The sequence below is a fragment of the Brienomyrus brachyistius genome, chromosome 19 (genome assembly GCF_023856365.1).
Source record: "Brienomyrus brachyistius isolate T26 chromosome 19, BBRACH_0.4, whole genome shotgun sequence".
NCBI lineage: Eukaryota > Metazoa > Chordata > Actinopteri > Osteoglossiformes > Mormyridae > Brienomyrus > Brienomyrus brachyistius.
The window spans coordinates 16,490,228-16,516,077 of record NC_064551.1 but is presented as its reverse complement, the minus strand read 5'-3'; the positions used below and the strand labels follow the sequence as shown (position 1 = coordinate 16,516,077).

Sequence of the window (25,850 nt, the reverse complement as noted above, 5' to 3'; positions counted from 1 at the left end):
CGATGAGCGTTACAGATGGCGTCGCCAGTGATGTGTTCCTCATGTGCTTTGCTCGTCATTGACAGAGTCACTTTGTCTTTTCTCCAATAATTGGACCACAGAGCAGTACACTCTTAGACACGATGACAGCACAAAAGTAGACTGTTAACCGCACTCGTAGACCTGCTTCAACGCCAGCCGTGTCCGGAGCTGCACCCCTGGGTTTCGGCACGCTCCCCATTCCCCGTCAAGCTCCGGCCCCAAACCTCACAATGTGTGACATGCTTTTGTCCGCATACCCCCAGCGAGTGTGACTTGGGTCCTTAACAGGTTTAAAAACCCCACGGGCCCTTACCGCCAACCGCTGGTGATCGACCACTAGGGGGGGTGGTGGTGGAGGAGAATCCTCCGGCGTCTCCTCCACTTGTGCAGCCTTCTGCTGCTCCAGAGAGGTTCTTTTACATTTCTTTGCTGTGGACGCACCTGGTACATAAAGAAGCAAGCACATTAGACAATGTCATGCAGAGGGTATGATTCACACAAATGTACAACTATAAATACAACTATAAAGAACAAAGTATAAATAAAGTGAATTATAAGTAACAGCATAGGCATGTTGACAACCCATGTTTCCCAGACCCCCTATAGAATTGTGTCATTTATCATGATGACAAGGGTACGGACTCTGTTCACTCTCAATCTGAACAGATATAGTAAGGGCCGTTCCCATTCATCTGGACACGGGCCAGACGGCTGTGGTCTGAGGGGGCAGAGGAGGGCAGCAGTGCAAATCGATAAGTTCTGACCGGAGCACAGGTCTGCGTTTGGGGCAAGACACCCTTGCCCTACGCTACCTTCCTTGCTGAGGTCACCCTAGTTGGCGGTCTATTTTACCTTCCTTGTCGAGATCACCGTCACTGGCTTCCTGTGCTGAGCTCTTGGGCTCCCCGGCACTTTCGCCATCCTCAGCTGCCTCCTCCCCACCTCCCTCGGAGCTCCTCTTGTTGGCCTCGCTGTCCAAGCTGTCCAGTGACTCGTCCCCGTTCATGCACTCCTGAGGCCTGCCAGGCAGAGATGCTTGCTCTGCTTCAGACTGGGGGCCCAGGAGACCCACGGGTGGCTCGTTAGAGCTCTCCTCTTCAGTTGACAGTGCATACCCATTGGGCTGAGGCCCGCCTTGTGTGGCGTCCGTCGTATCGCATGAATCTTCGTCCTGGGTCAGACAGGAATCGCTTGGTCCGGCTGTGTTCGACTCATCGGGCACATCATCGGCCTCCAGTCCACCACCAGACTCAAGCCCTTCCTCGGGCTCCTCCCCTTCGACCTCCTCCTTTTTCAGGTAGGTCCTCTTCTTGCGGATGATTCCCCTCCCCCACGAGGGCCTCCTCTTCGCCTTGCGCTTGATCTGATCTGTGATCAGAACATTAAGCATGGTTCTCAACCCTTCGCAAAGAACCACATTAAGCATTTTTCAGTACAATGAAATGCTAGAAATGAGTCCATTCTATAAACAATTAGTAAATGGAAAATCCTAATGCACAAAAGCTACTTGCTTAATTTCTTTTAAATGAGCCTGAAATGCATTAATTGAAAGTAACAGCAACCAAATATTCAGAATAAATGAATAAAATTCCCTGTTTTGCTATTTCCCAGCATTGGTCCTACTAGATTAGGCGCCAAAGCTACTGAATGAAAAAAAAAAAGATGTACTCATAATTACCGTGAAGGCAATTAAATCTACCTCCCCGCGCCCACCACCCCTCGACCCACCCACCTTGCAGACAATTGCTTTTTGTCAGTGAAATCGATTGTATTGAACTAGAAGCCCTTCAGATATAATCTAACACCGACCATGTGCTGAACAGACAGACGAGAGGCAGGGCAGAAAACAAGCTGGAAGCTGGGATGGGGACAGGAAACAAGCCCGGTGACACCAACCATAAAGGTAAATCCATGGCTGGCACATTAGTTTGGTTTTATGCTCTGCCATAAAGATAAAATAATTATGAGGAAGCAATTAGAAACAGGACCAATGCTGGGGGAGCACTTCAACTTCATCGCACCTTGCTGGTGACATCATCCGAGAAACACTGGTTAATCAATCCTCTCTTAATATTCACAGCAAATGAGCACAGTCAGACAATTATGACTGAAAAATCCAATATTGGTAAATGTTTTAGTGACTGGTAGACAAAATTAGAGTTCATGCTCAAGCACTGAATCAGCGGTAGGGGGGAGAAATGCCTGTCTGGAAAAGATTCCACTCCTCAAAAACATTTCACCATGGGCTTCAGCAGACGCATATATATATATATATATATATATATATATATATATATATATATATATATATATTATTATTTTTTTTTTTTTCTTTTCTTTCCCTCACTCACTTGCACATAGCTTGAGGAGCATATTTTAATGTGAGTGCTTTTAACGCTGATGCTGTAGGATAGGCTGAAGTTCAAGGACTCCTAGCTGCCAAAGGCCAAAGGTTCCACATTTTCCTCAAGCCATTAAAATGAAGGCTTCGTTCTAATGCACAACAATGACCAGGCACTGGTTTGCCCAGGACAGAACACATTTACCTGCTGCCATTTGGCTGAAACAAGATACCATAATACAAAGTATCAAAACTTCACCCTTAAAACTATCATCTGTTTTATTTTTCATGTTACTGTAACGGGGCACTTTCTACCGTGGAATGTTCTGTTTGCACGTTTATAAAGATACAGATTTTGATATGCCAAAAAGAAGGGACACTAATCGGTTCTTGCTCATGTCGATACGAATGTTTCTTAATTCCCAAAAAGCTGTAAACAATCACATCTGCCCACTGCCCCAAATGAGTCTTTTCTCATGCTGCGTTCCATTTGAACTCGGAAACTTCCAACTGGAACGCTCCCCTGAAGTCGGAATTCCAACTCAGGAACTCGGAGGAATTGACACAACCCCGAGCTCAGAATCCAAGATGGCGGCACCCTTTATCAATAGAAGTGAAAGCTGTAGTTTTACACTGTTTAATACCATTAATCGAGGTACCTTAAATCTGAGAAGTTGTCCAGCTAAGCAAGAAATCTTGCCTTTTGAAAAAGGTCCCTGGAATTGTTAAATGGCTTTTCAAACTTGTTGTACTAGAACACATTTACCTTGTGTGTGTGACGTAATTCCCAGTTCCGAGTTCTAACCTCAGGTAAAAGTAACGCAGCATTATAAATGCTTTCAGTTGCATGACTCATTGTCATGTATGCTTCTCTCTGTATTTTATATTTAAAACCACACACACACACACACACACACACACACACACACACACACACGTAAAATGTGCTCAGTAACCAAATTAAACCACTATGGATTCATAACATGACAATCCATGAAAACAGTGAGGGGATCTTGTCCTAGATGCACTACTGTGACCCTTCACTGGTCACCCCCAAACACACCTCAGGAATTAAACCTCATTCACAGGCCTGCCATTTCCCTCTGAAAACAGCGCAGCACAGCCAGAAAAGAACAGCTACATTCTCAGATACGCTCAAGTAAAGAGCAAAGTAATTTGCTCAATTACAGATTTACATTTGATAAATTATATGATAAATTATTCTTTGTTAGTGTAAATATGGTAAATGAATCATTCACGATGTTGCCATTTTCAGCATACAGCATTCTAGTGCTTTATCTTCAGCAGGCTTCAACAGTCCTACTCCTGATGTGACTTGGGTAGATGGTATGCACATGATGTCACAGTAGAGGGAAGTCATGGCGGTTACACCCACTGAGTGGCAAAAATTTTTTTAAAATGAGTGGCAGCGTTAGCGTTCAGCCTATATGCCAGAAAAAACACATGTGCAAGAGCCGTTGTACGACTGATTCTCTGTAACTTAAGGTCTTGTCAGCATTTATTAAAAATCCATGATGAACATGTTCCACAAACAATTTTCCTTACACGGGGCTGCATGTCAGAGCAAATTTAGAGAGTTAGCCAGGTTACTTTCTACAAGATATGGTGTCAGGAAATCAAACTCCTGGACATATATGAATGTCCATGGTCCACTGGTCCTACGGTAAGGTGTCCGAATTCCTTTAAATTTAAGTAAATAATCCTTTGTTTTGCAGTTTCCCTGAATAAAATCAGCCATATTGCACAATGTTTTGCCTCGCAGTCTGTCTAAGGGGGCGTGTTCCGGGGGAAAAGGACATCAATGCATACACTCTAAAAATGAGCAACGGACTCCTACCCTCTCTTGCATGTCCCCCATTTTCACCAAATCAAAAGTCCTGTCAGGAGATGGGATGTGTGAAGCCAGCAGTGCCCCCGAGGCAAACTTCACTTTGGGATCATGACCCCCTATGCCCTGCAGTATAGATCTGCCCGCTCCTGGTGCCCTTCACACATGGGTTGGGAAGGGTGTAGCATCCAAACTGGACAAATAATGGCAGATCTATGGGGTCATGGGGCAGATGCCACATTATGAGGGAGGCTCTGTGATACGACGCCAAGAAATCCAGACGTGGCACATTCTTCATTAAGGAGTGTTTCATCTTTAACTTTCCAATGTAACCACTGTGATCTATTCAGTCATCAGCGTTTACCGAGACCTCATCTTAAAACCTTTCAAAATCAGATTATCCACAGACTGGGTGTACAGATGTACAAAACAAAGGCCTTAATGCTGGAAATGAAAAACTGCAGCCTGATGAGCATGTCTACACCGTCTCGAGTACAAGCCACGCGCATCACGTTAAGGACGAGATCGCGGTTCTCACCGCCTCGAGTACAAGCCACGCGCATCACGTTATAAGGACGAGATCGCGGCTCTCACCGCCTCGAGTACAAGCCACGCTATCACGTTATAAGGACGAGATCCCGGCTCTCACCGTCTCGAGTACAAGCCACGCGCATCACGTTATAAGGACGAGATCCCGGCTCTCGCCGCCTCGAGTACAAGCCACGCGCATCACGTTATAAGGACGAGATCCCGGCTCTCACCGCCTCGAGTACAAGCCACACGCATCACGTTATAAGGACGAGATCGCGGTTCTCACCGCCTCGAGTACAAGCCACACGCATCACGTTATAAGGACGAGACCCCGGCTCTCACCGTCTCGAGTACAAGCCACACGCATCACGTTATAAGGACGATATCGCGGCTCTCACCGTCTCGAGTACAAGACACACGCATCACGTTATAAGGACGATATCGCGGCTCTCACCGTCTCGAGTACAAGCCACACGCATCACGTTATAAGGACGAGATCACGGCTCTCGCCGTCTCGAGTACAAGCCACACGCATCACGTTATAAGGACGATATCGCGGCTCTCACCGTCTCTAGCATCAAGTTAAAAGGATGGGTTGACAGCTCTCACCGTTGCCAGTACGAGCTGCACACACATCACATTATAAGGACGGGATCACAGCTATCACAGTCTGAAGTGTTATAAGGATGAGTTCACAGCTGTTATGCTCAAGGTTTTAATGCACATTACAATCCAGTCTGATTTATTACAAAGACCCCATGATTAAGTATCAGCCGAAATGACATTATCCTGGCTAAGTTAACTGAAGAAGGGAGCAGTACTACTCCAGATGAGGGGAAGGAGGGCCAACACGCTACTTGTTCCCGGCAAGTGGTCATGGCCAACATGCACAACAGGCATGTTATGTTGCAGTCCGCCGAGGAGTCGATTCAGTACACAGGGAGGCTCTGTGTGGATTACAAAGTCACCAGACAGACAGAAAACTCAAATCGAGCTAGTGAGGTCATAGTGCAAGCCAGCAACACGACAGGAAGTCATCTTGTTGTATCATGAAAAACCAGTTTCACAAGGGGAGATGAGTACGAACAATGCAGGCTAACAGGAGTTAAATACCCAAACACCCAGGCAGGATACTACTAATATTAGCCTTAGTATTGTAAAATGGTTGCTAAGAGACCTGGGGTTCTGACAAAGCCTATGGGATACATACCTGACCATCGATCTACACAGAGCCATCTCACAGGAGGAGGCTGAGCATGGTGGCATGCAGAAATGGGGAAAAATGATTTGGAGCACGAGTTGCGATAGAAAAGCTCCAAATCTGAGAAAATTTGTCGACTTTCTGAAGAATGCATGGATTCCTTACAAAAGATGGGACAGAAAGATAAGCCCATGATAACAGATGATATTACTTGAGGTCATGGTCCACAAACTATATGGCAGGGGCAGATGTCCCTCAGACCAGAGTTTGACTGCACTCACACTTCTGAGATATCAGGCCTCAAATCGAGTGATTCAGCGATGTGCTCAAGAGACCCCAATAGCTATAACCTCAGCTACTGATAGCGGTGTAAAATGACTGACCTTTATGACTGGCGCGTATTGCATTGTACAGGAGAACCTCAATGTCGACCCTGAGGTCTTCTGAATCATTTTTTTTTAAGTTTAATTTTTGCATGGGAAAGCAGTCATGATGCGAGCAGATCCTAAACCTCACTCGGCTCGACACACCAGGGACAGATATATCATCATCTAATTCTAAACACCCAAAAATATCAGGAGATTCCCATTAAGGAATCTGGAAATTGAAAAATGGCCGGTTCTCAGTAAGGCCTTTAGAAGGGTCAGCAAACTTAGATTCACTCATGTCGTAAACCCGCTGGAAAGGTGATTTGCACATGACATGCATGTAATTGCTGTTTAAAAACAAAAAATAGTGGGTATTCATTTTTTGAATACATTTGGTCCCCACACGGTAAGGTATATCTGGAACACACAAACACACACACCTTCGAAGAGGGCAGGGGATAACTTAAAAAAAAATAATAATAAAAAAAAAATTTGAATAGGACGCATTTTAAAAAAGGGCTGGATGCTTCACTGCAAATTAACCTGCCCATCTCACGGGGAAAGACACGGTCCGTTTCAGGCCAGGCTGGCCTCAGGGAATAATGGGTAATGAGAGGGGGTCTCTCTGATGGAGCTCCGGCAGCACAACCATAAGACGAGGAGGTGTTTCTGGATGCTGTACAGAATTAATGTGTTCAGGCTTTAAGTATTAAAAAATAAATAAATGCCACTCTGGTCTCTCGCCCATGCTGGGAATGTTATTAGATGATTTTGGCTGGGAGGGGATGTCCGCACAACATGGACTGTGTTTTTCAATGACCCAAATGAGCTCGATGGGGAACAGTGCTCCCGGTCCCATGGCACACCAAGCCAGCAGTGAGCCCCCTACCTTACACATCTAGCCCTCGTCCAGCACACCTGCCTAAGAGGGGCGAGCTGTGTTTGGCTTGCGCATTGGCGTGTTGTAAGAGGCACTTTCACACTCAGCCACAGAGGACAAAGACACAGAAGGGGAGGTACAGCTCATGCTGGGGGGAGGGGGGGTTGGAGTGTTTACGTCCCAGGTCCTGAATCGCTAAAAAAACCGCCAGCCGGACGATGCAGTCTCAGCTCTGCCCACACAGGGCACCTCACCTTACTATCCTCCCTACCCTAAAACTTTTCCCTGCTAGAACCACAGCAGGGAAAGTTTATTTATATAATTAATAATAATGATGATCATAAAAAACTGCACCTTGTAATTTGCAACGATAATGAAATATTGACTGGATGAAGCTGCTGGTGAGAGCTCATGCGGTTGCATGCAGAAGCCTGTCGATAGAAATACGAGCTGGGTGAAAGTTCAGGGTGATATCTGAAAACAGTAGAGTGTCATCCGAGTCATAATAAGATGTGATGCTGGTTTTGAGTCCCCAGAACGAAGCGATGAGATCTACTGCTGCCGAAGGCTCTGTCCGTCTCTAGAAATCACCACCAGTGGCTCTCTTATGCACAAATGCCCCCTGGGCCATCTGGGCATCGAGCAGAGCAGTCTGACGGCTTCACCAGTAACCTCCACATCAAGGCCAGTGTCCCTTTACTGGGACATCAGTCACCTGACCCGACAAATCTCTTTGGGCCACCAGTGGGGAAGAGAGCATTTTCAGCAATATCCAAGAGGGAGAACCAGCCAGAATTCCCGTCCAAATATGTTTGCAGATAATGAGTCCTGACTCCTGGGTTATTACGTTACAGGAGGTTAATGGATACATTGGATTCCCTTAAAACTGGAGGAAAATCTTGGCTCTGCCCGCCCCGTCCTCGGCGTGCAGCGGGGGCACCCGGCGACTCGGCTGGAATAACAATGGCCTCATTTGGAGAATAAGTCACAGCAGTCAGCTCGGCTCTAGAGTGGCACTGCTGAAGGGATCAAGGTGATAATGCAAATTAACCTGCCAGAAACGGTCCCATCCCCATCCAGCCGACATCCCGCGCCTGCTTTCGGAAATTGGAGCCACTTGCCCTTTTTTTGGCTGCCGCCAGCCCTGGAAGGGTTACGTGAAAATTAAGGGCCAATGGACCAAGAGTTGGCAGGGTGGACTAAATGGGTGGACATGTAGGAAGGAATCAGCGAGAGGTTACACTGGACAGGAAGCGGATCCCCAGCTTGCTGGTGAGACCAGACAGACGGCCATACACTGAAGAGAAAGATACAGACAGAAAGAGACTCCTTGAATTAAGTCTGCTTATCTAGAGAGTCACAGACAACAGACTCTCCCTGACGAGGGTCTGCTATAACTACAGTAAAACAGACAGACACTCTCCCAAAATAAGGTCTACCTGTGCTGGGATGGTGTGGGGCACAGAGAGTTTGGATGCTGTGCCAGTGAATTGAACGTTGCTGGTTCAAACTCCAGGGTTTGCAAAGTGAGTTCATCTTTGGGCTCCTGAGCAAAGCCCTTAACTCCCCAGTTGCTCCATGGACTGACCGATTTTGCTTTCTCAAAATGTACATCCCTTTGAATAAAAGTGTCTAGTAAATAAATGTAATTATACTACTACTACTACTACTACTACTACTACTAATAATAATAATTGTAATGGAGAGAAGTGAGACCGTATCAGAAGACAGAGAACGTACCACGCGCAGAACACAAGTCCATTATGAACTGAGCTCCTACTAACAGGACAGCATCTCAGGCCCCCCAGGGACACGAGTGCCTTGCGGACTCCAGGTATTGGCGCACAGCTGATCCTGCACGGCATGGGTAAAAGTCAGGACCCTCAGGACGACCACAGCTGTCCTTGATCGAAAGGTCATTTCTGCCCCCAGAACCGTAAGCCCAGTTAGAGACTCCAGAGTCATATGGGACCCAGTCTGCAGACACAACACGGCAGAACGGCAGGCACCCAAACGTCCTACAGACAGCCAGCTTAGCGGCACGGGCAGCCTGCTATTCGGCTGGGGATACGATGCCTACGGGCCAGGCCAATTAGCACTGCAGCCAGCCGACGTCCCAGGAGCACGCGCCGAGAAACGTAGGGCAAGCCCGATTCTAATGAATGCAGTCAGGAAAGCGGTTGGGTGGACTGAACACGAAATACACGTCCCTCCAATCTGCTATCAAGGACAGCATCAGTGAGGACGAGCGGTAGGAGCCGGAAGTGCACACAGCGGCATGGATCACGTCACTGAATAGTAGCGTGGAAGACGGAGGGCGGGGCCAAGGTGGTTGAATCACTGAGCTCTACCCTCTTTGAAACATTCAGGGTATAATCCAGGTCAAAAAGTGTGGTGACCACAAGACTGCGCCCCCCTTAGGCCCACCCCCGCAGCAGCACCAAGCTCCCACTATCACTGAACATCACCTTTCAGTGAGGGCCTTCGCTGTGAGACTGACAGTAGTGTACAGAAAGACAGCACCATAATAGCCATTTTTATCACAACGTAAAGATATGTCTTCCTACCAGGCAATGCAGTCAATCACTACTTATAAACTAAATAAGAAATTATCATTTAAAAAGTCAACCACTTTAAACTCTGTCTGTGTGTCTGTGTGTGTGTGTGTGTGTGTGTGTGTGTGTGTGTGTGTGTGTGTGTGTGTGTGTGTGTGTGTGTGTGTGTGTGTGTGTGTGTCTTAACCAGTTACCAGTCAACAGCGTATGTCAAACTAGGTCCTACGGGAGACTGCCTGATAAAGACTCCTTACACAGCTCACGCCAAGGTGCAGCGACAAACTACAGAGTGCGACCACCCCGGCGAGAGCAACGCAGAGCCAGTATGCAGAAAAATCCATATGGCACTCGTTTAGAAGCAGGGGTGCTCCACCACTCTCCAGATCTTAGGTGACCGGCTCATTACCGAGGAGCTCTACTGGGGCATCTGTCTGGAAACTCGCGATCAGAGTGATTAAAGCACCGTGACGCGCCGCTCTATGAAACTAGTGGTCCCCAACCTGCCAGAACTGCTTACGGATCATTCGTCAGAATATTTCTGAATATTACCATGAGATTAATCAAACGCAGGCAGGAAGCAGTGGTCCCCGCAAACCACTGCCCAGACCTCTTAGTAATAAAAAAATCCTTTATGGAATGTGTGGGTAATGCCAGCAAGTTAACAACTGTCCACATGCAGTATTTTCAGAAACTGCTCTGAACAGCAGGTAGCACAACCTCCCCCCACCACTCATGACCCCCCGCCTCCACCTCCTGCCACATACCTCCAGCTCTCACTGCTGACCCCTACTGGGCCAGAGAGCAGATTCAGATAATTAAACAGCTATAATAAAGCAAGCTTGACTGCACATATTACACCCGTGTCACTGTTGCGTCCCCCTCCTGCCCAACTACACACCCCCCCACCCCATTATTAACGCGTCTTGTGGGTCTCGTTGGGTAAACATCCCAAGTAAATGGGTCGTCAGTGCATGTGGATAACGAGCCGCCAGACTGATTAGCACTTATATTACAATCTCTATCGACACCGACACAATAGGAATCCCAACCTGAACACGTTCCTCCAGTCAGGCTTGTCTCTATGGTCGTGAAAAGGTACCCGACCTTGTTTGGCATGAGCAGTGCTGTACACGGTAACCGCAGTAACCACAGCCTCTTTATTCCCCCTTGTGCAACAGATTGTGACAAAAGTAGACATGCGGTGCCTTTCTGGGAAATTCAGGGAAATTTACCCTCAGGTGCTGATCTGTGACGGTAACCTGGATGGTTACAGTGTAGCCCAGCGGGCAGGTGCTGGATTGGGGCCGGAGGGAGGAAGCTGATGGGATTAAGGCCTGATGTCAGATGCTAGTCACAATAGTAGCCTCTCTCGACAGCTCACAGATACAGCTCTCAATGCGCCTCACAGATGCACTTGAACACAGGTGAAGTCAGAAAATCAAAGTGGCTCTACTTTGATGGCTCACTGATGAGGCTCTTCCAGTCCAGCTCTCGAACGGCTCACAGATGTGACTCACCAACGTAGTTTCCTCAACAGCTCAGATGTGGCTTCCTCGACGGCTCACAGAAGCGGCTCACTGACATGGATTTCTTAACAGCTCACAGACGCAGCAATCTTGGCAACACAACAATGGAGCAATCATAATATCGCTCTCTACGTGCTCGCCCCCCCCTCCCTCCCCTCCCTTAAGGTGCTCATTCTCCTGGGGGGCCGCGCTCCAAGGCGACGCCGCCTCAACCCGATAAGATTCATGTCGTCTGGACACATTTGAAGAATTTATGCAAAGATTTGGCGGTGGTAGAGTGAACAGATGCCGCTATCAAGCCAACATTGTTTTATCGTTGTTGATGCAGTGATACAAGGTCTAATTTGATCTAATCTATCCCCAGAAAGCCAAAATCTGAGTAAAAGGACAACTGGAGGGGCGGCGAGTGGAATTAACAGGCCCCTCTTAATCATCACAGTCTATAAAGGATTATTATGGCTTTTTTCCCCAAAGTTCCACAGGAAATCCTTGAGGAAATAAGTTAGTGCCATTACGGAGTCACTGTGTTCTCTTTACCTTGTTCTGTGTTTGAGTTTTAAGTTCACTTTTTAATAAATGACACAAACCTGGGATATTTACCCAGGGGAAAAGCATTTCATATTTCTACCTTATTTCTACCTTGAGTTCATTCCAGCCCCGTGAGGAAGAAAACGAACAAACAAACACACCAATAAAGGAATTGAGAGCTTGAACATCTGGCAGGGGAGGGTGCAACCTCGACAAGCTCCTTCCAGCGTCAGATACGAAGCTGATCAAATTTACAAGTGAAACCCAGGATACAAAGCCTGACAATGAACAGCAGACCTATCGTAAGGTCTTTCAGAAGACAGGAGCACCATAAATGATGAGATTTCCCCAAGCCACAAAACATCACTTTGATGGATCCCCCTTATTCAGGTCTTTGTTACCCAGAGAGTGGTGTAATGACAACGCTTGAAAAATGTTTATTCTCTCTGAAGCACCTGCTTGTAGAACCCCTGAGTGTGGTACAGTAACAGGACCCTCTCTGACCTGTTCCATGGACCAGCGATGTCAGGATGCTGACATGTTGACATACGGGATATTTAATGTTCTACTTTCCACCAAATCACCGAAGGGCACAAGACAGGCATACACGCCGGTCTGTCTGAGCTGTCAGACACACATCCGGGGCCAAGAGTCACTCGCTCCTGTCCAATCACGGTCCTGCTATTTCCCAGATAAGGGTGAGGAACCCGGCAGCCTCATCTTAGATCACAGGGCTCACAGGGACCGAACTGCAACCTCCGCCAATGTAGTTTGCTACCAACCAATCAGGATTCAGAGCAACATTTCACTGGCAACACACTAGGCGGTCATAAAGCGTCACATCAGGGCTAAACCAGACTCCAAGCACAGGAGTAGAGATCCCACAGGGTGGTGGCATTGCATGATGAGCACCCTAACTGTAGGGTCCAAGTCCAAATTGACAGATAAAACACAAAGTGGCTGCAGAGCTTGAAAGTGGAACAATGTTTTGGAGCTTCCGGGAAAATCCCAAAACGGCCACTGGTGAATTTATGCAAATCCCAAAGAATCTGACTTATTGGCTGGACATTAAACGCCACAATCAGCTGCTGGGATCAGACCAGAATGATAACAGCCGACAAGAGTATACAGTTTGCCATCTGATAATCTGCCATCAGCCTGTCTCAGAACATGCACAGCCATGTTTAAGAGGTACCTGTGGCTTATTAGAGCACCACTCATCTGGAAGATAGTGTCTGCTGCAAACACCACTGCCTTCCATAGAGAACCCTATGGATGGTGAAGACAGGATGCAGATGCAAATAGAGCAAACAGCTGGACTCCAGGGTGTCTGCAGGAAAGCACTCTAGCTGTAAGGCCTGGGCAATATCTAGAGCTTAAGGCTAGGAATGATGACCGGGCCTCAAATCTCAAACCAAACACCTGCTGCAAGATGTAGAAAGCCTTATTTGGAAATTACACTGCACACAGTGACTTCTCATTTACTTCACATGCAGCCTTATACACCAGCTGTGTGGGCACAGGATCGACGACGTCTTCGAAAAAGGCTGCCTCTCACCTTCAGCCCCAACACCGAGCCTTGGGAAACAGAGGCAAGTAAACAGAGAGGCTCCTCACACCTGTCGTCTTTCACATGTAGAAGTCACACTGCTTAGAAAATAAGCACCTTGAGGTCATCCCTTGATGGGTCTGCTGTCTTGAAGAGACACATTATGAGAATTGAAAGGACAACACACTACACACATCTCCATCTGCTTTTGAAAAGGCCTCAATGATTTCCTTTCTTGGCTTCCAGTGTTTATGAATTAGCAGTGACTGATACTTTCATCTCCCTAGAAAAGCAAAAAAACAACAAAACTGCAATTTCAAGCCAAATGCAGGTAAACTTTTGGAGTCAGCTGAGGAACCCATCGCAGATTTCGCTCATTATGACACGCTACCGTCAGATGGACTAGTTAGAGAATCACATCCCACAATCCACTGGGCGAGCGAGCGTCACTCTAGCACCAACAGCATAGCGTAGCGGTGACAACACGCACTGCCACCCGCACCCCCCCACACTGCCAGTTTGCAACTGGCTGCTTGAATGACAGCAAATCGCAGCTACTCTGGCGGCAGAATGTGACTTTTCCCCAATTCGTCAACAAGCCATACTCAATGACAAAAACAAAAAACAAAAACACTGGATCCAGAAAATCTAACATTGCTCCTAACAGCCAAGTCAGACACGGGCCAGGAGCAGCGAGAGCTTTTAGCTGGCCAATCCTACCCTCAAATCCACAACCTGCTTTTCTCTCCAGTGTCTCCCATTTACTCATCTTTAATGGAATATGCTTTGTCATTTACACAAGTATGAGTACAGGTATATTGCAATGCCTCTTATCACATGCAGTCTTCTCTCCGGTGAGAAAGGGTCAGCCATTCGTCAGGCACCCCTGGAGTCCTTGCTCAAGCTCCCAACAGACTATGACTATTCTGCCGAGGACAGGATTCGAACTGACAACCTTCTGATCACAGCCACAGAGCGCTAACCCACCGAGTCACACATTAAACACGCACTAAAGCACTCTCCACTCTTGTACCCAAATGAAGTCCCCATCCGCTTGTCACACGGATCTTCTATCCGATCCACACAAGTCTTATGACAAAAACCGACACAGATCCTACCACCGGTGAGAGATTATAACCAAACGGTTTAGCATGCAGCTGCACCCGGGATGATCATTTACAGCTTAAGCATCATGACGGCCCTGGTTCCGCCTTGGGGCGCAGTGTCAGCAGAACAAGCATGCCTAGGCCAGCGGCAGAGCTCTTAAGCCAGGACTTACACTCTCACCGAAGCCCCTAACGACTGCTCCCACTCATTAGAGGGCTCTCTCATATTAAACGCCCCCTTTTCAGCATCGATCTCACCCCTCCGTCCGCAGTAATACATGTCTCATGAGCACTACACCATCTTGTGGTGTGAAACGGCATTGCAGGAAATCTGCCTGCTCTGAATTATGAGAAAGCATTAAAAAGTGAAAGTACTAGGAGGGTTCAGCATTACACTCAATATATGCACGTTCAGTCGGTTATGTGTGGTTCTGGCACACGTCCACGAACCAGGCTCAACTGGTTCATCTCCCGCAGTGCGGTGCCAACGTCCAGATCTCACATGCCAGCAGCGGCTTCCAAATCCAGGACAAGGGGGCATCGGGTCGGGGGCCCAGATGTTTCAGAGTGTCTCTCCACAGACCACCAGCTGGGCTGGCTTGCCCAATCTGACGGCCGGAACACAGACTCTGGCCCACGACTGTGCGGATTGAGGTCACAGAGGGCCAGACTGGACGGGACATGCAGACAGACAGCCAGCCTGCCTGCCTGCAGGAGCCAGTGCTGCAACATTCTCAACCCCATTAAACCTTTTAAAAACACTCACAGAACATAAGGTGCAGATCTGATTAGCGCTGCATGCCGTGTACCCTCATAAGCATCCGCTACTCTCGATTCCTGTGGTTTCACGGTCACTGGGAGTCCTGTCCCATCGCAAGCCTCAAATATTTACAGGACACTCCACTAACTGTTGAATGAGAAACACTAACCATATCAAATCGTGCAGAGACTAATAAGGTGCAAGCAATTATATGCACTGAAAAACCTCTAAAAGCGGCTAACCTGTACGATTCCTAGCAAATTTCTCTTAACTCATGTCACACTTTGAGAAACATAGTTAAGCAGACCGATGTCTAAAACAAAAACACTTAAAACAGAAGAGTTAGTAAGACTAGCTAGAAAGAATGTCCTGGTGCCACACCACAAAACATGTACTGTTATTATAAAACAAGTGCAACCGAATGAGTTACGGAAAAACAATGACAACTGGGTCAACATGCCAACATAAAATCCCCTCGATGTCATCAAACGGTCACCTGGACTCAGAGGTGAAATTGCATGAGCTGGTTAAATAACAGCTGTTCTGAGACCACTGAAGCGGATCAGGGAGAATAACCAGGAATATCAGTGTTTTATGATACAAGGGCACGCCGAAATCATTCCCCACAGACAGCATAAATGTACTCATTGTTTACACACTCTAGTGTAAGGCCACTTAACCATTAACCCAAACCATTTCTCACACAGTCCTGAACTGGGTGTTCTAGAAGTTGGATGACAGCGATCCAAAAATTATACTTAATATTAAAAAACCTCCAGCAGTTACTCATAATACACCAGAGGTCACTGCTGTCATAGTCACCCATTTTGACCAAGTTGAATGTGGTTCTCATAGTTTGCCGAGTCCAGTTACAGGTAGGTTTACTACACTCCACCAGCACCATAAAGAAACATACCGACCAACGTACAGATTATAAATGCCGCGGGAGGCTGCTTGCGGCAGCCACATGGCTGTCTGCTTGGCATGCGGCACAAACATGCATTAAAGTATCACTTAAGAGTCTGAACGCGCCAGTGCTGAGCATATCGGCGGCGGTTTAACACAGAGCCACTGGATCCCTTTAGGGCTCTGAAGGGATCTCCGGCTCCAGGCATCACCTCCATTTCCACGCGATCTGGCCAGATGATGCCTCATGAGCCGCCAAGGCGCCCAGGTCCCATGCAGGGTCTCCATTTGTTTTAAAACGGGCCTGAGGAGACTAACAGGCTTGGGGCGCCTGGCCTGCGTCTTTTGGCTCCCTCCTCTCCGGATCAGCCACCCGGTCCTTAATTACATAAGGAGCTCACACTCAACCTGAGCAGGAAAACGCACAGGAAGCTCCCCCAAATTTTGGAGCACACTGGGTCCCCAGAAGGGGAGGCCGGCTGTCGCTGTGGCCTGCGGATTCGGGGTTACTCACTGATGCACCTGGCGGGGGTGTTCTCTGCTGTTTCGGCCTGGGCCGTAGTCCCAGTGGGCTCCTCTCCTCCGGCTGTCGTCTTTGTCGCCTGGGCCAGCAGAGGGACAGGCTGCTGCAGCTCGGACAGAGAGCCTGCATGGGGGGGGGAGAAAAGCCTTACAGCTCAAAGGGGGTGGGGGGGGGCGGGGGCGGGACAGAGGAACACACGGATAGGAGGAGCCTAGGCCCTGGATGGATGGACTCATGGCAGGAGTATGTTTGTTTTAACAGGGAAAAAAAAAAATCCAATAGCATGACGTGAAAAATAGCAATCAAAATTAAAAGGAGTTTCACCAAGTGATAGAGAGTCTTGTCCCCCATTGCAGAAAAACAGCCACATCAGTCTATCACCAACACGCCCCCGAGTCACAAGGCGGCGGGCGGGAGAATCTCTGGCAGGAAAGACTGGCAGGAAACATGCAATGAATGTTTATGCCGACAGATAAACGTTTCGTCAAGTGCTGGAACTGCAGTCTCAGATTCCCAAGACAAAGCAAAATACCTCAGGAAGAAAACATGTGGGAGGGTTAGAACAATGACTTGGTACAGAAATGCCCTTAAGACGACACCAGTGTGCAGGGATGTTAATGCAATCTATAGGGTTGGAGTTTAAATGCTTTTTTTCTCCATTGTCACCTATGGTAGTGCTGGGTGGTATTCCGGTTCATCCAGTATATCAATTTTAATTTCCCGTATGGAATGTATTTTTCACATACTGGCACACCATAGCCGTAATGCTTCAATAGGCAGCAAATTATGTAATATTGTTCACTGCTAGAAGTGCTTCGGATCTGTGCAGAGTGTACTGATAGGGGACCCCTGCCAACTGCATGTACCCTTCTACCAGTTATAACTTTATAACACAATTCTCCATATACAACTCTCATTCATTTAAGTACACGTTATAATTAATAAGAAGTCTATCAAACTGAATATACATTAATAATCTAATTTTAAAAAATCATTTACATTTAGCATAATTAATAAAAGCACATCTTTTTAAAAACATTAGCAAACGTATTTTATTGACGTAAATGCTTGCTGGTGCGGTAAGGGGCAAAAAAAATTAATAATCAGAAATTGATACTGATGCAAATCTGAGTCATGCCACCCGGCACAGACTGATATGATGGAATCATTTTAAAAATGCACACACACAAGCTTCCAGTGTCATGCCTCTGACACAGCCAACACTCTAAAAAGCCCTAGAATGCCACACATATGAACATACCAACATCCCGGCACCACTGCGTCAATGTATGTGAATAAGCGAGCAGGCAACACTGTCAACATCCAGGTTTATCCTGCTAAGCAAATGGCACAACCAGGGGAGCCCACTGGAGGACCATGGGAGTCACTGGCGCTTCAAACCAGTGGCACACTGGTGAGGGGCCTGGAGATGGGGAGTGACATAACGGGGATGCGAGGTATCTGCGTAAATATGCTGTGCGTGTGCTTGAGAGAAGGTCACCCGGCAAACATGTGCACACTCTCAAAGAAAACGGCAAGCGGAGTGGAACACCACGACTTGTTTTCAATCCTGCACTGCACTGTGTATTCAGGATTAAGAGGGGGCCTCAAACGGAGTGGACACTGTCACAGCACCATGGGGGGGCTGGGGCACTCTCCTACCTCGGGTGACTGGGGGGGGGGTGGGCAGAAGCCGGCAGATAGAAATTAAAGGTGGTGAACCAGAGATTAGGAAACCGCATGACAAATGCCCTTTGTGTCCCCCCCAAAAAATATGAGAAACAGCTCCACCCAAAACCACGGCAGTGTTAAGCTCTCTGGAGGACCGGAATAAAAACATCCTCTCATTTGGGGTGGATGTCGTTGATGATGGAACGTTCCGGGAACAGAAGTTGGCACTCTGAGGGTGTGCGGATGAGGCCGTCCCCCTGCGTATCCGGGCACAGGTGGCCCCTCTGCAGACAGACACCGTCACGTCACCCGGCTGGAAACTCACCCCTCTTTTTCCTTGACTCCTTGATCTCCTCACACATTCGGTTGAATTCGGGGTCCAGCTCTGAGGCGAAGATGGCATGTGCCGTGTCCTTCAGACTACAGGCCCGGTGCCGGATGATTTTATCTGGGGGGAAGAGACGGCTGTCAAGTGGCCCGTCACAAATTAATACCAGTGCCCTCTATTGCCCCTGGTTTCAATAAAAGGAAAGGGAGGTTCGTGATAGCAAACAAGCAAAACGAGGATTACTTTATCCTCAAATGCTGTAGGAAACCGTACGCGACGGCTAAGTATACTGCCACTGAGGCCTTTAGATGAAAATAACCCGGGCAAGTCTGAATGTTTACCTCCAGGATCCTTATCTGGGTTGTACTCCAGGGCATTGCTGCAGATGAGGTCGATGTCAGTGAGGAAATCCTTCACTGTGAGATAGCGGTGTGTGTCTATTTTGGTCATGATGGTCGACAGATCCATGGGTTGTGTGATGACCTCCAGGTAGTCAGACACCTGATGAGAGGAACACGGGGGGGACATCCATCCTGAGGTCTTCATATAAATCCTGACCCTACTGCCAAATTTGCTCTGTACTCTGGTTGCCCTTTACACTGGTCACTTCAGGTCATTTTTTTTAGGTATATACATATTCCTGATCAAGGCGACCAACATGCAAATACCTTTAAAATGTTAAAAACATTTCTGTGCCTGACTATGGAATGCGACATAGAAGAGGGTGGGCTGATGTACACATCAGTGTGTTCTGTCACCTGGCTTGTACAATTCCGCCCCCCTCCCACCACCAGGGCGCCCCCTAGAGGCTCACCTCCTCGATGTCCACAGGCTTACTGAAGATGCTGAAGCGCTTGTCGGTAGCCAGGCGCTTGGTGACGTCCCTGAGAAACAGCCGCAGCTCCCGCAGAGTGTTTTCCTCCTGCTCCGCCAGGCGGCGCTGCTCCTCCGGAGAGAGCTGCCTAGGGCCCTGGTCCTCGACCGGCGGCAGGATCTCCAGGGCGCGGTGGACTGGGGAAGGTGATCAGTTACGCCGCCGCTAGAGTGAAACCGGCCAGCTACATTAAGATAGCCAAATTCGCTAGAATATGCATTTCAGATTCCGCATTCTTGTGGTGATGATTCAACCCCCACATCCCGGCGAATAGAGCGACATTGTTGAGGCGTGTTCGGGAGTCTCAGTCAGTGATTAAAGGTTTCGGCGAGGAGCCAAGCCAAGCGATCACTACCATCAGCGCTATCGGGGAAGGCGGGCATCACGAGAACTACGGAACGACGGGAGGGGGCTGCATAACCCGCTTCTTCAGACCCTGATAGAAGTGGGTCTGCTATATTATTCAGCGGCCCCCCCGCAGAGCACAGGCAGGTGCCCCCCACTGTGCCTTCAGAGGGGAATCTGCGGCGCATTTGCATTTGAAAGCTCTCCACTGTCGAGTCCCGTTCACTCGCCCCCGGCAGGATTAATTGAATCGGACCCCGCCCTGGGAGCTTTCGGCGCACGGGCATCGAGGCACGCGGGCTCCCACCCGACATCCTGCGGGCAGAGCGAAGACGAGAGCCGATGGAGCCACAGGCTTTCACGCAAGACGGTGAAAACACACGGGCAGAACACATCAGATCCTTCAAAAAAAAAACCAGGAGTTTCCCTGAACGTCGAAAGTAAGAGATCACTGCGAGCTACTTATGCTTGAGCACATTTGGTCTTCCGGCTGTGGGTTTCACAGATGGAACAATAAATAAAATCGAAATAGTTCCCCTTCCAGGAAGGAACCGCAGAAGAGACGCGAGACCCAGGACAGCGTCGACGCTGCCCGCTACACCAATTGGAAAATGTGAAGCATTTATGGAGCACACTCACTGCTGTGCTCTCTGCACACACAGACCACCTGCGCCTTTAGAAGATTAAAAAACCTTGTACTTTAAAGAAACTTCTCATAGTGCAGTCCATCACCTTAAAAAAAAAAAAAAATTATAAAAAAATGTATGACTAAAATCACGCATGGCCTTATTTTTTGGTGAACAGAGCCGTTCTGCAAGGGAGGAACATGCCCCCCTGCTTCATGTACGAGCGAGGGGGTGGGATAGCCACTTAAAGCAGGTCAAAACGAAGCAGCCCAGGGTGATGCTGCTTCGTCCGAAGTCAGAGGAGCTTTACAGGCAGCAGCCAGTTTCCTGTTTAATGTCTCGGCATCAGAAATCCACTTGTTTCTGATCAGCGTGCTCTCGGTTTCAGACCCCAGCTGTGCTCTCAAGCGCTTCGAGCCCCCCTCGCTTTGTGGACGCTGCCCGGAGCCGTCAGAGAGAGAGAGGCCATCTCGAGGAGAGCAGAACCCTTTCAAACACCAGTCAGCCAGGCGGCAAATTCAATTTGCGCGAAGGGAGGCACTCAAGCTGCCGCTTACATCATCGCCGTCGACAGCGGCGACTTCAGACGCTCCTCTTCCGAGACAATAACTCTGTGTTGGAGTGTGATGTGCCCAGAGTTGGGGAACGAGCGGCACGGGGGCGGAACCGGAGACGGCGGGCCGCAGCAGAACTGCGCCGACGTGACAAACGTTTTTAATTCCACGTTTTGACTATGACGGAGCTGCCGGGGTCGGCTGGGGACGCTGGCGAGTATTAAAGGCATTAAAACACTCTGACAGAGCTCTTCAGTGGGACGGTAAATCAGAGCGTGAGCGGGGATGGGGGGCGTACCCGCTCTTCTGTTGCAGCTCGGCGCCTGAGCCGCCTGGACCAGGATCAGGTCTTGGAAGAACATCCTGCGGTCGTCCTCGGTCGGCCGGCGCAGGTGTACCACCTCCCCGTACTGCATGGTGAAGAGGCGCTTCAACTGCACAGACACATGGACATGCAGGGAATGAGGTGCTGAGGTGAAAGGTCAGCCAGCCACACACACACACACACACACACACAGCAAGGGATAAAGCATGATGGATGATGCTAGATGGCTAATCGGGTCCAAAAAAAAGGATATTTTTTGTAACCAGTCCCCACCCCCCAGCCACCACAAAACTTTAACCATAAAATTTGACAAAGGCTTGTGGAACTTAACCACTCCTCCACAGGGCTAGGGGGCGCTGGCCCTATCCACCACACCCAGCCCACTGAATGGGCCATTTACTATCAACTGCCTCCACCTCAAACTTCAATGATTATATTAACTTTGTTCAAAGAGCAGATACCTTGTCAGGTTTGTGGGGTCACTCAAAATCAGTTCCCCCCCCAGGGCAGAGAAAAGAACCTAACTATCCCAACCCAGGCGTGAAGGACGGACCACAGAAAAGGCAAAATCAGCTTGTGTTTACAAGCAGCAGCTACATACGCTCTGAATCGCCCAATTACTCAAAACAACTCCTATAACAGATCAGACCTTAGACACCTGAAACCCAGACAGGGGCCCAGGCAGGCCACGAGCTAAACAGGACAGAAATAAAACACCAGGGTCTGGCCGACGGGATCCTCAGTCTACATGCTGAGCTCCACACAAGGGAATATCAGCAGAGAAGCTGTGCTCCAGCTTCTACCAACTCCCTTCTCCCATGAGAAGATGTTTTTAAAGTTGAAATTCTTAATTTTGCTCCAAGATACAAATATACCGTCTTAAAAATTAGACTATAAAAAAAGCCTAGAACCTTGGGCTGACCGTAAAAGCAGTAAAGCATTCGACCCTTTGTCTTTGTGCGCTCCACAAAGACAGACGCTGAGCCCAGAACAGACACCTGGTAATTATCTTAATTCAAGCGGATGAAGAAGGCGCTGAACTGGGAACCGGCTTATTGGCTGCGCATCAACGGACCACAGAATGAAGATCCGAGACGGAGCCAAGGTGAAAGTCAGACACACGCAGCCTCAAGGGCGGCAAGTAGAGCGGCAAACTTCCCTGGCAGAGCAGCTCTTCTGACACACAGACGGGGCGGAACTGTGCATTTGCGCTTAATCCGTTCACTTAAACCCATTTTATCGATTGAAAATTCAACAGACGAAGAGTCCTCACAAGCGAATCCTGTTTCGGAGTGAAATCCCCAAGCTGGGATTCACATTTATGACCCCGCAGACCTTTTGTTTTTTTAGTAAAAAATAAATAAGTAGTGCCACACAGCCCTTTGTGATGGCGTGCACGTGCATTGCTTCCAGCGTGCTCATTTACCCCAGGTGTGAGCCGTGCTCACGCTCCTATCAAGCATGGCCAAGCGGCAGGGATGCAGCGCACGAGCTGCCCTCCCCGTTCCCGTGGTAACACACCCCTGATTAACAAGGCCCCTCAGCAAGGCATCCTGCCAGTGGGACGCAGGTGTGTAAAAGCCTGACAAGCCTCCTCATGTCGGGGTGAGTGACAGTCCCCTCCCCGGGGGCCCCAGCCTGACCCACTGAGCATACAACCGTCACTCCAACATCTCTGACGCTCCTGAAGTAGCCTGCCACCACCTCACCCCCGGTCATGTCCAGAAGCACACTGAGAACCTAGCAGCCGGCCTCGCCTCAAAGCCTGTGACCATAAACGACACATTAAACTCAACTGCCACTGCTACTGGTCATTCTGATATGAATGTATCAGGGACGTGGCGATGACTGGAGCATTTCACTGCAATCCCTGTGTTTGAGGGCCCATGAGGAAGCAGAAACAGGTGACAAGGAGTAACACAGCGAGCCCTGTAGGCTTAACTACGCACTGGGGTCTTGCACCTCCCCTCTACCAGAGCTCAAAACGGGGCGAGAAAAATGAGAAGTACCAATGCAATCAGGGCTGGGTCAGGACCCCGATTCCTCATTTACCCGCTTTAATGGCAGCTCCACTTACTCCCCTCCCCGGTGATGAGGGGGGAGGTTTGAGGAGGAGCCGCTAAAATCCGGTCATGCCAACGCGACTGCGCCGTCTGTCAGCAACCCGCCCCCATCGACTCCCCTACCGCTCACTCCTGCCAATTCAACGGGCCACTGGACCACCATCACTGTAAATCGCCACGGCGAGAAGACCCTGCCAAGAGCTCCCACAGCCAATTAACAGAACGGCTTTTGGAATGTCTGCATGTGACGGCTTGCGGATTTGTTACTGGTCACTCATCGGGAGCTCAGCCTGGTCGCACTCGTACCCAAGTCGGCTCTTGGTCAGCTGTATGTTTGTGATGCATCATCTGTCTCACTTGTATCTGCTTTGGTGGAATAAATATACCCCAAATCCAATCAGCAGGAACCAAGCAACCCTTGCACACTGTAGCTGTGGGTCGAGACCTCATTGCTCAGGGGCGACCGCTAGCAACCGAACCTCCACACACCTGGCTGGAGCAAGCAGGTGGCCTAAACTTCCCCATAAGTGGGACAGGACCCAATGTCCTGCACTTCAAATGTGGCTTTTAACCAGCTTCCTGCCCTCCATGTCCAGGCCTACAGGTAATAAAATGGCCAGCAGCCGGGAACAATTCACAGCTGCCGGGGGAGAACATTTTAGCACCTCACCCCCCCACCCCGAAGAAACACTGGCTGCAACTCAATCTCCTTTAGCTGGAAGCCGAAGTCAAAAATTTTAAACTGCTATTACTTTTCATTCATGTCTGACAAAAAGCAACCTTTCACTTAACACTGTAAGAGAGTGCACCTGTCCTACATTGGGGGGAGGAGTGGGGGTGATCAAGCAGTCCACTAGCAACAAAGCCCCCTGCAGTGCACCATGGGTAAAGCCAGTCTGCAGGTTAGGATGCAGGGAACTTTTGATCACACTTCTGGGGGCTAGATCACATGCTGTGAACCCCAAAATAAGAATTATAGCACCGACTGAAGGGGTTTATCACATATGTTTTTATTTTTTTTTAAATAATTGAAATGCACGGGAGTCTGTTTAATCATTCAAGAGATCCTGAAAGTGAACAGCAAAGCCCCCTGCTGTTCATAACAGGAAATAAGGAACGACGGGCATAGGGAGGAGGGGGAGAATCAGTAAAAGTTAACGCAGCAGAAGAACGCGACCTGAGGGTCAGAGAGGCGGCCAGGCTCACCTCGTCCGGAAGGTGCTGGAAGGCCGTCTCAGCGGTAGCCAGCACGAGAAGGGGGCAGAACGACGGCACGTCCCGCAGCAGGCTGAGGAAGGTGCTCCTCACCGTGTCTCCTATGGCATCCCACCACTCACTTATGTGGGGGATGTAGACCACGCTGGGGAGACAGCGACGAGCCTCCCGGAACACCTGCGGGGAGGCAGGGGACTGTGCTCACTTATTGGCTGGGGAGAGGATTGCCTGGGGAATGTCATACGGACTATGATAGGCAGGGGGTGCCCTCATCAGCCCAGCAGACCACACCTGTGTGCAGCACTCCTCAGGGCTCCTGACGCTGACGGAGTACATAGTGGACAGGTCGAGCCGCTGCACCGAAAACCGCTCTAGGTGGTGCAGGACAGCGGGGGCGAGGTGCGTGGTCTGTCCCGAGCCCCGATCCCCCGCCAGGAGCAAGCGAGGCCGGCATGACAGTGGCTGCTGATAGGCTAACCTATGGAAGGTGAAAACAGGAAGACAGCCTGAGCCTCCCACACAAAGGCTGCGGTTAAGGCCAGACCTCAGAAGTTTGCTGCATCAGGACTATATCCAGATACAAATGCCAGTGACAGCAGTTTGTTTACATGCTATTGCCACAAAAAGTAGTGACACATTAACATCACACAATTGGTATTTTCGAATAGAAGACAAATGCATTCAGAAATAAAAAAAAGCTGCAGGAGTTGTTATTCCCAGACAATCCATCAGGTGGCAGCAGGACCACACTACAAGACAACATCGCTTAACAGAAACGCTAATTAAAATGTTGCTGCGAGAAAGATTAAGTAAAATAATGTTCCCTCTCTAGTTCGGTGTATACCCTGAGGTAAGGCTGCCAGAATTAAGTCAGACGTAACAAAGATTCTCAAACATTAATCCGGTGTATTTTGTATGTAAAGTCCAGTGAGCAGAGGATGAGACCGGTTTCTTTAAAGACGCCTTCAAAATGGCTGAACAGAGTAACGCTGCACAGCCGGACTCACTCAGTAAAACGCAGGAACGGTCTGTGCGCAGCTTGAGGCGCTTGTTTCTTTGGAGATCCTGAATGAACATCGAAAATCGAAGGAGCACCATCGTCGAGGTCATCATAGTCACCGTAAGAGTCCTCCTCTAGCAGCTGATTGTCACCGTCTGTTCAGGGAAACCAGCAGGCCTTTGGGGTGAGGGGGTGAATGCCAGCA

At 48.9% G+C, this 25,850-nt stretch overlaps 1 protein-coding gene across 1 annotated transcript in view; it reads right to left on the bottom strand.

Moving 5' to 3' along the window:
* Nucleotides 1-25,850, bottom strand: part of atad2b (ATPase family AAA domain containing 2B) — a 58,437-nt gene that overhangs the window by 19,085 nt on the left and 13,502 nt on the right. The window contains exons 17-26 of the mRNA XM_048985293.1: nucleotides 25,653-25,800; nucleotides 24,937-25,123; nucleotides 24,637-24,822; nucleotides 21,341-21,476; nucleotides 19,458-19,654; nucleotides 18,985-19,144; nucleotides 18,641-18,763; nucleotides 16,636-16,767; nucleotides 874-1,389; nucleotides 335-462 (exon numbers count right to left, since the gene is read on the bottom strand). Coding sequence (XP_048841250.1) covers nucleotides 335-462; nucleotides 874-1,389; nucleotides 16,636-16,767; nucleotides 18,641-18,763; nucleotides 18,985-19,144; nucleotides 19,458-19,654; nucleotides 21,341-21,476; nucleotides 24,637-24,822; nucleotides 24,937-25,123; nucleotides 25,653-25,800 — 1,913 coding nt within the window. The remainder of the gene's footprint in view (nucleotides 1-334; nucleotides 463-873; nucleotides 1,390-16,635; nucleotides 16,768-18,640; nucleotides 18,764-18,984; nucleotides 19,145-19,457; nucleotides 19,655-21,340; nucleotides 21,477-24,636; nucleotides 24,823-24,936; nucleotides 25,124-25,652; nucleotides 25,801-25,850) is intronic.